A 13,375-nucleotide genomic window follows, 5' to 3' on the forward strand; every position below is an offset into this window, starting at 1 on the left:
AATATACAAAAACGCGGCGCCTGCTTCCAGGAGGCTGGGGCGACAGGATTGCGTGGAGGAGGACGCGCCAGGGTTAGCGGGGTGGCGGAAAGATCTAAGAATGGCGCTACTTTTGAAAAATTGAGGGGTTTTAGGTGTTGAGAGCGCCGCATGCGAAGCAAAATTCTGTTAGCGGTACCATCTCTCGTTCGCACTGCCTTGATTGCCTCCTGCACTGCGCGTGTTTGGGCACGTTTCGTGTCGCGCGCGGTGTGCGCCTACATGTGTGCGCGTGGACATTTCATGCGAAAGGCGATGTACAGTCTGTTTCACATTTAGGGGAAAACTCGGAGCGTATTGCATCGCTATGCGGCGAGCGCTTGAGTCAGGTGCCGGCAGCAGCTCGCGCAGGTACTCGAGGGGCGGGATCTTGAACGGCGTCGTCTGCTACGGCGGCGCGCGCTGGCCGCATTGTCGGGAAACGTTCTACTGTCAGTTGCAGGGCGCCGATCTCGTCGTTACTGCGTGAAATGAGCCGGTATTCTTTACTAAGCGTTGTGCGACGCCCACTGATACGCAAAGAAGGTAAGTTCATCGCTGAAAGGTGCAGGGCAGTCATTGACGACGTACTGATTCCATTCATTCTTGAAGGCCCGTTTCTGGAAGGCGACTATATATTCTAACGCGATAGGTCGCCGATCCACACTGCTCGTGTTGTGCAAGAACTGCTGGAAGAGCGCGCAGTCACTAGCGGCCGCCTCAATCCCCGGGCGCCAACATCATTTAATATGTCTGGGGCTCGCTGAAACTATCGCTGGCGCATCATCCCCTCTATCAGTCACCCGAGGATAGGCTTCGATCCACTATCGTCAGCGACTGAGACGTGCTGCGAATGAACACATCCCTGATCAAGTCATTCGACACTTCACTGCCTTCCAGGATGAGCGCTACATGTCATCGCTGCCGCTGGAGAGATGACGAGATACTAAATGAAGTTCCGAGTGTGACGTGTCCGATTCTTCGCCGGCGGGCAGGGTCTGTCTGGTGTAGTGAATGATTGTCGAGAAAAATCACTTCCAGCTCATTGTATTAACCTAAAACATTCCTTTAATCGTATCCATTTGTTTCATCGTGTTCGACCCCCATAGTTATCATATTGCTGAGTACTTTGTTTTGTTTTCGAGTCAAACCAAGATGACACGTTGCGCGCATATCTTGGTGCGTCTTGTCGCTGCTTTTTACGGTAGCAAACACAGTGAAGAAATATACGTGCACGCGCTCAGGACCCCGGACTTTCGAAAGAACAAACGAAGCATGCTGTTAAAAGAAGTTTGCGGAACTCCATTATCGCCAATGAAGGCTCAGAGTTTGTAAAGAGTTTAGTAAAGAATATCAGCTCAGTTCCCGCAGTACCGATGAAATCGGTGCACTGCCCCATGACTGCCCCTGACAGTAGCACGCTTCTCGACAACGCGGCTAGCGCGCGCCGCTGTAGCAGACGACGCAGATCACGACTCCGCCCCTCGAGCGTCTGCGCTTCCTCGAGCTGCTGCCACCGCACGACTCCATTGCTTGCCGCATCGCGATGCAATACGTTCCGAGTTTCCCCCTAAGTGTGAAACAGCCTTTACACGCTTCTATTTGCCTTTAAGAAGATCGGTACGCTTGGCGATTATTTTGATGGCTGCAATACGGCGAGAGGGCGGCGACTGTTTAACCATGTAAGTGACGCTGAGCAGGTAATTGGAAACGACGTATGTGCCGCCGGAAAAATCGTCATCACCCCCCTTCCCTTTCCCGAGAGGACTGGGAGGCGGCCCTACTCGGCTGCAAGGAACTATCGGCCCAACAAGCCCTAGTTCGCCGGACCTGCGCAGCGGTCAAGACCGGGGTCCCGGAATGAGAGACTCCGCCTAGTATTGCAAGGGGCGCGACTTACTACAGGTTTCTCCCCGAGTACCTCTCCGTATATATAGCTCAATAAATGCTTTCACCACCACCACCTCGGTAGTGCCTAGGCAGAGTCATATATTTAAAGGGACACTAAAGTGAAAAATGATTTCTTCTGCATCAGTAAATTACCGTTCTACAACACCAAAAACACCACTCATACAACGATAAGACATTTGGTAAGCCAGAAAAAGCGCAAAAACGAAATACGGGTGGCGACGCCCGCACTAGAGTGTACCCGAACCTCGGGGCTGTGACGTCTTGGATTTTGATGGCATCTTATAGGGCCTACTAATTATATATAGCGGTTCAGATTGACTACACTGTGTTCTAAGATAACGAAACATTAAACATGGCAAGTTTCGGGAACCTTTATTCAGCCAACGCGGCCCAAATGCGAAAAAGTACTTTGGGATCCCTGACGTCACGCTGACGTACCGGCGCTGGGGTTTCGGCGCGAAATTCGAATACTGATACTTGGACCTTCATTTTCTCATCTAATAATCAAACTACTTTTTTTTTAATTGACTGCCTTTCTCAAACAATGCTTCATCAGTCTAAACTGATTTATTATTTCGCTTTAGTGTCCCCTTAAGGAGCAAAAGCCCCCAGATTTTCTCTAGCGCCCGCTCTTACGTGCGCCTGCGCACAAACGGCTGGCGATCCCTCAAATGAACGTCTCGGCTCTCACCACCGCCATTACGGAACTATTTTACGTTCGCGGCATCACACACTATGCGGCGCGCTCCGGCTAGAAAGAGAGAGAGAGAGCGAGAAAAAAAAAACAACATCGACGTAAAAAATAAATAAAAAAAATTATTTTTTTTTATTATGAAGAAAGAGACACTATAAACTACCCCTCATCTGCACCCAAACCGGGCGCGCTGCACTGCTGCATCATAGAGGAAGGAAAAAAAACTTTGCTTCCTCCATGTGCTGCACCCCCAACCATTGCCCCAACTGGCCCGACGTCTTGAAACTTCGGCGTACGGACACAACAAACACTCTGAAAAATGTTGGTTCGCTGCTGCTTCTTCTGAGCAGCGATGAGCGATAAGTGTTGGCGGTGCGCTTGTCGACCCTGCAGCAAGTGATGGCCGCGTTGCTTCGGTCCAAGCGGCCGACGTCGCGGTATTTATTCACTGACAAGTGACACATGAGGCAGCTAAGGATACACTGGCGCTTCTGGGAGGATGCTTCGCTGCTGGCACCTTTGTGGCTTGATATTATGGCTCGCCGTGTGCGATGCGGCGCACGGTGAGTGTCCGAACGTTTCCAGCGAGCGTTAGGCCTAGTGGCTCTCTTTTACGGCTCGCCTACATGCAGCGTCGTCGCGATCGCGCACATTTTATTGATCGGACTGTCGTGCCGGCACGTTTGAATTTGTCCCATTAGCGCGCTTTTTCTGACGCTGTCGTGTTTCCGTCGACACGGCCAATTATGGACCGTCAAGTGGCTGTTAGCCTGCATGACATAACGCGATTTCAACTGCCCGTCACATGTGAATAACACCCATATTTCGTAAGGCGTTGCTATTAAATAAACAGTAAGAAATGTCATTGCGGGCGATGCTCCGTGGCCTGTACTTCTTCCTATTCATCTCAACGTAAATGGTACAATGATTGAAAAAAAGATTCTGAAGTGTGGCTTGGTAGGCAAGCGCCTCCCATGCAAAGTCGCACCACATGTGCTTAATCTTTATCGTGTGCCGGCCGCTCATCTTTCTCACCGATTGTCGAACCGGGCTCGTCTTTCCGTACCGATGCGTTGTCATGGAAGGATGGTGACGCCAACCACGCTTTAAGAAGTTTGACAGAACTGGTTTTGTACACCATTCTGCTAAAAACTTCTGTCCAAGTTGAGTGATGGGTTTTACTGCGCTTTCAATTGATGACGTGCTGCACATGGCGTGGTGCGCGCGAATAATAAAAGTAAAAAAAAAAGTGCAGTGACATCTGCTGCGTCTTTCACGAATGCCCTCAGCAATGCGTAACACAGTTTGGGCCGCTATTTTGTAACGATGCTAATGCGTTTCCGCGTTTCGTCAGTAGTCGGTGAGTGCGACGCTCTGCCTGTTATCGACGGGATCAGCCGGCAATGAGCGATGGATAATAATAGAGCGGAAGACATCGCCTTGCTTTTTTTTTCGTCACAAAGAGTCGCAGCTCTCCTGACCTATCACGGAGGGCGGATTTGGAATAAAAACAGATTGGAATAGTTACGTTATAGCTCCTCGGCCATCAGGGGCACGCTGATTGGCTGGTGGGGCACTACGTCATGCGCAGGTGATAGTTATCGCCCAAAGTGATCGTGGAATACGCTCTTTGATAACATTGTGTAATGATGTTCCACTGTACTATATGTAACCTTTGTTTTGTTACCTCTTTATTTGATGCTATTTTTCTGTTCGATAGAAACTGTTACACCCTTACTCATGCCCTTCAATGGGCATGTAAGGTATTATGAGTAAAAAAAAGAGTTGATAGTCTGAGGGCACATTGGTTGTTGGACGTCGAAATAACCAACTTTTGATAACGGAAGTCCCAAGGATATTTCACTTGGACCTTTATCTACTCGGGCTTGAATAGTAGGCCTCCCAGAGGCTTTGCTTTTGTCACCATGTGACAGAATTCAGTTTTCTTATATGTTGAAATTAAAAGCTGAGGTTGACATTTGTACAGCTTGTGTGAATTGCGTATTTTCTTACCCACTTTGAAAACTTGAGTCAGTTCAATGTACCGCTTGCTCCCAGCAGAAGGGCCAGAAGGACACACTTGAGTGCACATGCAATGTATCTGATTTTGTTGTGTGGGTGCTCTTCCAGGGGAGTGGCCTGGCAGAGTTCAGTGCAGCTTCCACCAGTGTGCATTGCTTGCTTGGCGTTTTCACTTATAAAATTGGGTTGACTTTGATAGAATTCTTTTGTAATTTTGATCATGCTTTGGTGTCCTTGCTTGCATCATTGAAAAGCTTTACTATATTTATTTTACAGTACTGCCAGCTGCTTCTTGGTAGCCAGAACAGGACATTTCCACAAGCAAAATAATGTTGAAAAACAATTAAAAACCAGCAGAACAAACAAAGCTACTTATTTTGCATATACACAACTGTTCAGAACAACCAGTAGGCGGAAAATAGTGCTGGTTATAACAACATGAAAATTTGTGTATTCAATAAAATTAGTTATAAGGCTAAGAAAGGTAAGATCACTAAGCAGTTATGTGAAAAATACAGCAATGATTACAACCAATACGAGGAGAACTGCATGCTTTGCTCGTCACATATGGCTGGCAACAGTCAAACCTGTATTCATTAAGGGCGTGCAAACATTGAAAATCTTGCTGTGCAAGAGGCAGTAATTATGAATAACTAAATTAAATGTGCAAATCTGAAGTGGAACATAATTTACATTTTATGCATTGTTCTTAATTGCAGCTGTAGGTGAGCAGGAATTTTGCTTAACTTGCATAAACAATGTTATGATTTCATATTAGACAATTGCATCATATATTATTTGTTCCGCATGAGCTAGCAGATGTAGATTAGAGTAGTGATGTGCAGCGATAAATGTAAAGAAAGAAATAAGGCCCTGAATCAAAACTGTGCTTGACGCAAGTAGTCTCTGTTCAGCCTAACAACAAAGGGTGGTATGCAGGGGTACGCCTACTGTTTGCCAACCGTAAAGACATCCGGCTTTTGGAGCTGGATGCATCAGGCCGCCGTGCAAATGGCTCCCGGCTGGTGGTGGATGGTCTCGAGGACGCAGCGGCATTGGACTTTCTCTACGAAGGCGGTCTTCTCTTCTGGACCGACGTGGGACTGGAGGTGATACGGCGTCGGCCACTGGAAGGCTCCGGGGCCGACGTAACGGTGGCCTCCATGGGAGTGGTGTCTCCCGATGGGCTGGCCTGTGACTGGGTGGGTCGCAAGCTCTATTGGACCGACTCCGAGACGAACCGCCTCGAGGTGGCCGAGCTTGATGGCTCGCACCGCAAGGTGCTGCTCTGGCGTGACCTGGACCAGCCACGCGCCATTGCGCTCGTCCCAACAGATGGGTGAGCTAGCCATTTTGTCGCAGCTGCAAACGGAGTTGTGCGCTCTGCATAGCATTAATTGTTTCATTCCTGTACTTTTTTTTTTCTTCTAGCACTGACTTATTCTAAAGGCAAGTATTTCACCTAAATGGGATATTAAACAGCATCCACCAGAAAGTGCCACCTCTGTGCGAAATGTGAGGGCAAACAAGCCAGTCAAACAGCTTTGTATAGTGCTACACGCTTAAAAAAAAGTGTGCATACTTCATTTATAAGCGGAAGAGGGGCTTGCACAGCCATTTAACTGACTATTCGAGCTCTGAGGGCATTGTCCAAATTTCTAAATAGTGTGGAGCAAGAAAAAAAAAAAAGGGATTTTCCTGAGACAAAGTATTTCACCGCAAGTGGCTACATGACATGCATGCAGCTGGGCTTGTTTGGTGACATGGTGATCAGATGTCAAAGAGCAGGGACCCTGAAAATAGTGCATATGTGCCGTCAATGCATTCCACCATTTCTGGTAAAGTTCGGGACACCACGGACCCGAGCACATGGCGGTACCTGGGTGCGTGGCCTTGCTGTGTTAGGGGAAATCGGTGTCGACCTAATGCTGGGTTAATAAAGAGAAAATTAGACATCCACCCATTCGTAGCAGTTGTTACAAAGGAAACTCTAATTTCTAATTCTCCCTTTATTAATTACCTCTCTCCACCTTGCAGGTTTCTGCGGAACTATTTTGTCAAACTAATGCCGGGTGTTTGGACCTTTATGGCCTCTCGGCAAAGCGAACACTCCTCTTTGTCCTCAGCTTTGTGTTAGACGGCAACCCCGGGTTGACCCATCCTTGGGAAGTTGGCAGTCGCGTTTTCCTGTCACCCCTCTCCAACCCTTTTCTTTTTCTCTCTGACTTTTACAGCTTCCCCGTGTTCTATTCGCTTCTCCTGACATCAAAATTTCCACGTGGCAAGGGTTAACTCCTTGCCATGTTTGTAACCACTCTTGATTATACATGTTAGGCTATAGCAAAGTTGTAGAACTGGCACATACTGAACATAGTCCTGTTCCTTGTTGGGCTCTCCATGGTGGGTGGCTCGCATCTGTGCTGAACTGTGGCAGAACAGTCTCCTCGACTTCCTCAGAAAAGAGGGCACCACCGATGATGTTTCCAGTTCTTTTGCAACCAAAAAGAACTGTCCCAGTACCATTTACAGTGCATTGCACTGATAATGATATTGTAGTTCAGACACAACTATTTATTGTGGGCTAACCTGTGCCCGGCAAGTAAATAAAAAGATGACTGCAGCATTCCAGATAGGAGATCAAGAATGCCTTATTTTTTTTTCTCTCGAGCGGTGCTTCACCTCTTCTTCTAGTATTCCCCGACAATGGTCATATACGCTGTGAGTGCCATGCAACGAGTGCACATGCCACTGTGCATACCTGCCAACTCTTCCGAATTTTCCGTGAAATGTATGAATTTCGAGTAGTTTTACGATTTTGCGAATCTTGCTTGAAATTTTATGGAAAACATTATATTTGCAAAAAAAACAACATGGAAATGTAGTAAAACTACACCCTGGTGCCTTGCACCGCCACGAGAGGGCAATACGTATGTGTGGTATCATCATCAGCAGCTGCAAGGTTGTAGTGACTTCTGTCGTCCACTAGGGGGGTCACGAATCCATATCCAAAGCTCGATAGTGCCGATAGTGCCTGTAGATCCTCCGCAAACCTGTTGCCATGCTGTTGCCTTTGTTCGCACGGGCTCGCAGGTTTGGACTTGAGTCAGCTTCAGTCACTGCAGTGTTGGTCTCTCCTTTTGTGTGACTAGCTCCCGCGTTAGAAGCAGTGCGGCTCCGGCCTGTAGCGGCTTCGCAGTGCAGTGTCGGGCTCGAAGCCCCGACAGTACTTCCAAGTCTTTTTGAAATCGTACATGGCAGAATTTCTGTGCTTTGTACCGTCGAAGAAAGGGGAGTTCAGATTCTGCACCACATGTGCCTGTGATGTGAACATCTCGCATGGCGGCAAGTCTGACATCAAGGTCCACATCGCTTCGAAAAAGCGTCGGGGATACCGTATTTACACGATTGTAAGTTCACTCGAATGTAAGTCGGCCTCCCCATATCGCGTGACAGGAAAAAAAGAAAAAAGGAGAGCATACCCGAGGGCGCATTCGATAACGAAAATTTATTAGTAGCTGACACGGTCACTGGACTACTTGTCTTCACTAGTGCTGCCATCGTCATCGTTGCTACGGTCCCACAGCGCGTTGTTGTCCAGCGAAATTTCACATTTAGCAAACGACCGCACCACGACATGTTGTGGAACAGCAGCCCACGCCGACTGCACCCAACCACACGCAGCCATCAGGGAAGCTCTTTTGACAGGTCCTGTTGGTGTAATTTCGCGGTCTTCTGCCGTCAGCCACTCGTACTCATGGCGGAGCAGGTCCTTAAAAGGCGAAGATCCGGGCTTGTTTCATGACCATGTCGCACTTCAGTGGCAGGGACCGATCACGCATTTCAGCGATGTATGACGCAAGCTTAGCCTACAGCTCCGGAAAGCGTCCAGACTTCGGCACGTGGGAAATTCCTTACTTGCTGTCACAGGTGAAAATTTTGCTTCGCTGCAGTTGCCCTTCTCGCACCACCCGTTAAGAAACACTGAACCTGTGGCTTTGTTTCTTCGGTGTAAAGGATAGCAGCCCTCTTGAACGCTGTTGTGAACAAGTGCCGAATGATTAGTGGGCCTGGAGCACTCATGACGACTGAAGGCTGTTTGACATGCCGCGACTGGAACGACGAAAATCGGTGCAGTCGCACGTGTCGCAATGCGATCTTTAGAGGGCCCATTTCACATGATTGCGATTTCAACAATGTGACTGCTGCGGTGCCCAGTGTTGCTTACTGCCAAGTTTCTAGGCACACGCTGCATAATTATTTTAAGCATAGAAGTAGCACGTAGCCAATGTGGGAGATATGGGGTTCTCCTCCGTACTCTTGGGACAAAGGAACGACAACACAGTAGTGCAGTCACAAGGGCATTTATTGCACCTCTCATAGATCAATGCCTACTAGCCGAGTTGCTATCCCCAAAACATGCCGATGGGCGCGCGACAAATCTAGAAGTCCGACTTACCGCGACCGCATAGCGAGCGAATATGTTCGCCCCATGCTAGATCCCAACGCCTGGTCGTTCGCGTGTACGGTCACGCGAATCGTGGCACGTTCGAAGGCGGCCACGCGAGACGGTCTCGCAGAAGCATGGGTTGGCGCACGCGCGGCCCGGCAGGTCCGTCCCGCTCGCAGTCCCGAATCCAAGAGAGGACGCGTCTTGTCTCTTGGCCCCCGAGAAACCCCGCCGCGGCGCGACACTCGCGCCATCTCTCGCACCGCGCTTGTACCACTCCGACCGCCGCGGGTGCCAGGCCACGCGAGCCGTGCGGGAAAACAGCATATCAGGGGATGCGTGAGAGTCGCGCATCCCCACACCGGCAGTCAAGTGGAGTGATGATAGTTATCTAAAGAAAGGAAAGACGCTTGATTCTGCAACCCGTGAGGGAGCAAGGCGAAGCGTCGTCAGGGGAGAGGGAATGGGAAGAGAAAGATGATAGAGAAAGAGGGAGGATCTGGCCTAATAGACTCCACTATAATTAAGAGTTCGACGAAAGTTCGTCTGGTCAGGCATGGAAATGAAGGGATTACGGTCACTGACCAAGTCTGATGAAAAATCTGACGTTTCGGAACCGCGTACGGGTTCCTTGTTCACTGAATTAGACATGAAATCGTCGTCACTTATATAGCCAGCACGTGACGTAATGAACGTGCGTAAACGGCAGGCATAGTCCCTGGTGTCCGGTTCATTGTAGCTGGCGTCGATTGAATGATTAGAGATTCTAGCAGCCATCGGGATGACACGTTCTTTTCTTTGGCGACAACAGTGGCATTGTCCCAGTCTATCTTGTGATTATGTTCATGCACATGCTCGGCAATGGCGTTCGTCGTGTGGCTATTATTTCTTACATCACGTTTATGTTCCTTGAGGCGTCTGGAGAACTTCCCTGTTTCACCAATGTATACTCTGTGGCAATCAGCGCATGGTATCTTATACACAACTCCGGGGAATGATTCAACAGGTAACCGGCCTTTCACATTCATGAGCTGGTTCCGGAGCTTGCTGGTCGGGATGTGGGCAATGCGCAAATCGTATTTCGAAAATACGCGCGACAATGCCTCGCTGATTCCTTGGACGTAAGGGATGACTGCACGTGCACGGATTGTCGTGTTGTTCTCCGAGCTTGGCTCTAATATCCGCTTCTCGGTCCTGTGTATGAAACGACTAGGGTAGCCGTTGCGGGTTAGTTCACGGTGGATTGTCCGTAATTCCTTTTTTAGTGCATCGTCGCCTGAGCAGACACGTACGGCACGTGTTATCAGGGACGACACTATGGACGTCTTATGGCCGACAGGGTGACAAGAATTAAACTTAAGATAACGACCTGTGTGTGTAGGCTTTCTGTATACCGAGAAGGCGAGAGCGTTCCCATCCCGACGAACCAGTACATCCAAGAAAGGCAACGAGTTGTCCCTCTCGTGTTCCACAGTGAATTGTATGTGCGCATTTTGGGCGTTCAGGCAGTCCAGGAAGCGTTGGATGTCTTGTTTCTTCAAAATACAGAAACAGTCATCCACGTAGCGGTAAAAAACTTTAGGTGCCGGGTTGAATGTGGCGAGCACTTTCCCTTCCAAGGCTTCCATTACTAGATTGGCCGTGGTGACCGAAATTGACGCTCCCATTGCCGTGCCATGTGTTTGCTGATAAAGGCTGCCACCAGCCTTTATTGCGCTTCGCCTTGCGCAATCGACGCCAGCTACAATGAACCGGACACCAGGGACTATGCCTGCCGTTTACGCACGTTCATTACGTCACGTGCTGGCTATATAAGTGACGACGATTTCATGTCCAATTCAGTGAACAAGGAACCCGTACGCGGTTCCGAAACGTCAGATTTTTCTGGTGGATCATGCTTCTCAATATATAAAATTAGCCTACAAATCATTTGTCAGGTCAAAACTAGAATTTGCATCGCCTATTGGGAATCCTCATCAAGCATACCTAATTAATGATCTCGAATCTGTACAAAATCGTGTCACTTGTTTCATTGACTCGTCATATTTTTTTGATATCAGCGTTTCCTCCTCAAAAACTGCATCCACATTATCCCCCTTATCGCTTTGTCGTCACATTGCCAGCTTATCTTTATTTCACAAATTCTTTCATATCCCCATGCGCATCGCACCTTATATCCTTCCCCTTACATGCATATCTCACCGCACCAGCCATCGCAGCTACAGGTTGCCCGTCCATGCTCATGCACTGTCACATTTTCAAATTCTTTTTTTTTTCGCACAGCTGCGGACTGGAACAGATTTCCTAACGACGTTTCTGTTATCATGTGCCCATCGCAATTCATTGAAAATGGAAAAAACTTCCTGTTATTGTGACTATGTCTTTTTATTCTTGCCACAACTTATGCAACACCCCATTTATAGGGGCCTTTAAAGGGACATTAAAGGCAAATACTAAGTCAAGCCAAAGTGAGTGATAGATTAGTGTTCAAGAATCTCTAAGGTGTCAATATTATCATGAACAGGGCCTTAGTAATCAATAAATTTAGGGAAATGTGGGACATGATTAAAGGCTCCCCCGGGACATTCAAGCACTTGCCTGATGACGAAAGCACTCCTCAGTTAAATTCTGTCACTAGTACTACACTACTCGTTGCAGAAAACGTCCTTGTATTGTATTACTGTCGAACCCGACTATATTGACACAATGCTGTGGGGCTCCCGCACCGTGGGACGGCGCGCGCAACGGCCGGCGCCATGGAAGACAACGAAGCGCGTACGCTTCACGCTCTTCTTCTGGCCCGCCATTAAAGAGAAGCGTATATTTTGTAAGACTCGTCTTCAATCTACGTTACAATATCGAACCCGTTTACATCGAATTATTCTATATATCAAACAATTTCTGGACATGGTATAGTTAGAATGCGTATATATAGGAAAATTGACGCTTACATCGAACAAAAATAGCAGCGATATATCCCGATATATCCAACATCAAGCGGCGGAAAAGTGCCCCCAGAAGTTGGTTTTCTCTCGCAGTGGCGGGGGCAACCCGGCGGTGCGGCTCCATCCAACCGCTCTAGCTACTGTGACCACGTTGCCTGATCCTTGCCTGCCCGCAGTGCTTGCTCAGACAGCCAATCAGAGGCTCTTGTGCCCTCGTCGTGCAACATGGCGAAAGTGCGAGTTGTCTTGCTGTTTTTCTGGTTCATTGTGTGTGCGCCTTGTGGGCCTTCTCCTGCAGTGTTGCCGTGATGAAGCGGCAGAATTCGCCTTTCGTCGTGAAGCTCGAAATCGTAAATCGGGCTGAGCGCGGTAAGAAGTCGAATGTCCCCGCAGCGTACAAGATTCCGAGGACCACTCTCGGCATGATTTTGAAGAATAAGGGGAAGATTGGATCATCCGAACTTGCTTCAGCCGTGCCGGCTTCCACATGCTCGGTGATGACTGTAAATTCTGATGAATGTGACGAAGCCGGTGCCGGTGTTGCCAAAGTTTGAAGCGAGCTGTCAAAATTTGCGGAAGCTGTTGACGAATCAACGATGGACGAGTTTGTGAGTGCAAATGATGGTGTCGCAACCACGGGAGAGCCCGAAGACGAAGACTATATTGCCAACATCGTACCGAACACAAGTGAAAGTGGGCACAAGGAGGAAAGCAACGATGGTCCTTTGCCCACATCCTCCGAAGTGAGTGGTGCACTTGCATTAGACCGATGCTTCTGCGGGAATGCAGAAGGTTGCGGCCTCAGCTGCTCCGACCGACTCCTTAGACTGGAGAAGTGCATGCGTCGCAGGCAGCGAAACTGCTCAAGCAGAAGAAAATGCCGGACTATTTCATGCGAAACTAAGCTAGGTTCATGAATAAAGTGATTTTATAAATGGTATGTGCTTTTATGACATCCAATTATTTAGCAGGTTTATATTGAATTAAGCTCTATATTGAACTGATAGGCTTTTTATTGCAAGTTCGATATAGCAGGGTTCGACTGTATAAAATTAATTAATTAATTAATTTATTTATTTATTATCATACCCTCAGGGCCCAATGGGCATTACGGAGGGGGTGGTACATGGTTTACAAACAAAAAGCATTCAAGCCTATAAGGACAAGATAAACAGAGAGTAAGAGCGGCAAAATAAAAGAAAAGAAATACCAGCAAAATTCGAGTCATTTTAAAAGATGATCTGTCACAGCGGTCTTAAATGATGATGCATTGGCTAAGGTGGCGATATAAGAGGGAAGGCGGTTCCACTCGGAACAGGTTTTCGGCATAAAAGAATG

At 48.2% G+C, this 13,375-nt stretch overlaps 1 protein-coding gene across 3 annotated transcripts in view; it reads left to right on the top strand.

Annotated features, from left to right (window-relative positions):
- Positions 1–2,547: 2,547 nt before the first annotated feature.
- Positions 2,548–13,375, top strand: part of arr (low-density lipoprotein receptor-related protein 6) — a 296,788-nt gene continuing 285,960 nt past the window's right edge. For 2 of the 3 annotated variants that reach the window (XM_050185229.3, XM_055074753.2), the window contains exons 1-2: positions 2,553–3,186; positions 5,585–5,984. In XM_050185229.3, coding sequence (XP_050041186.2) covers positions 3,123–3,186; positions 5,585–5,984 — 464 coding nt within the window. In that variant the 5' untranslated portion in view covers positions 2,553–3,122. Of the gene's footprint in view, positions 3,187–5,584; positions 5,985–13,375 lie in introns of all 3 variants that reach the window. The other variant, XM_072288049.1, reaches the window with a different exon arrangement.

This window comes from Dermacentor andersoni, chromosome 4 (assembly GCF_023375885.2).
Source record: "Dermacentor andersoni chromosome 4, qqDerAnde1_hic_scaffold, whole genome shotgun sequence".
Taxonomy (NCBI): domain Eukaryota; kingdom Metazoa; phylum Arthropoda; class Arachnida; order Ixodida; family Ixodidae; genus Dermacentor; species Dermacentor andersoni.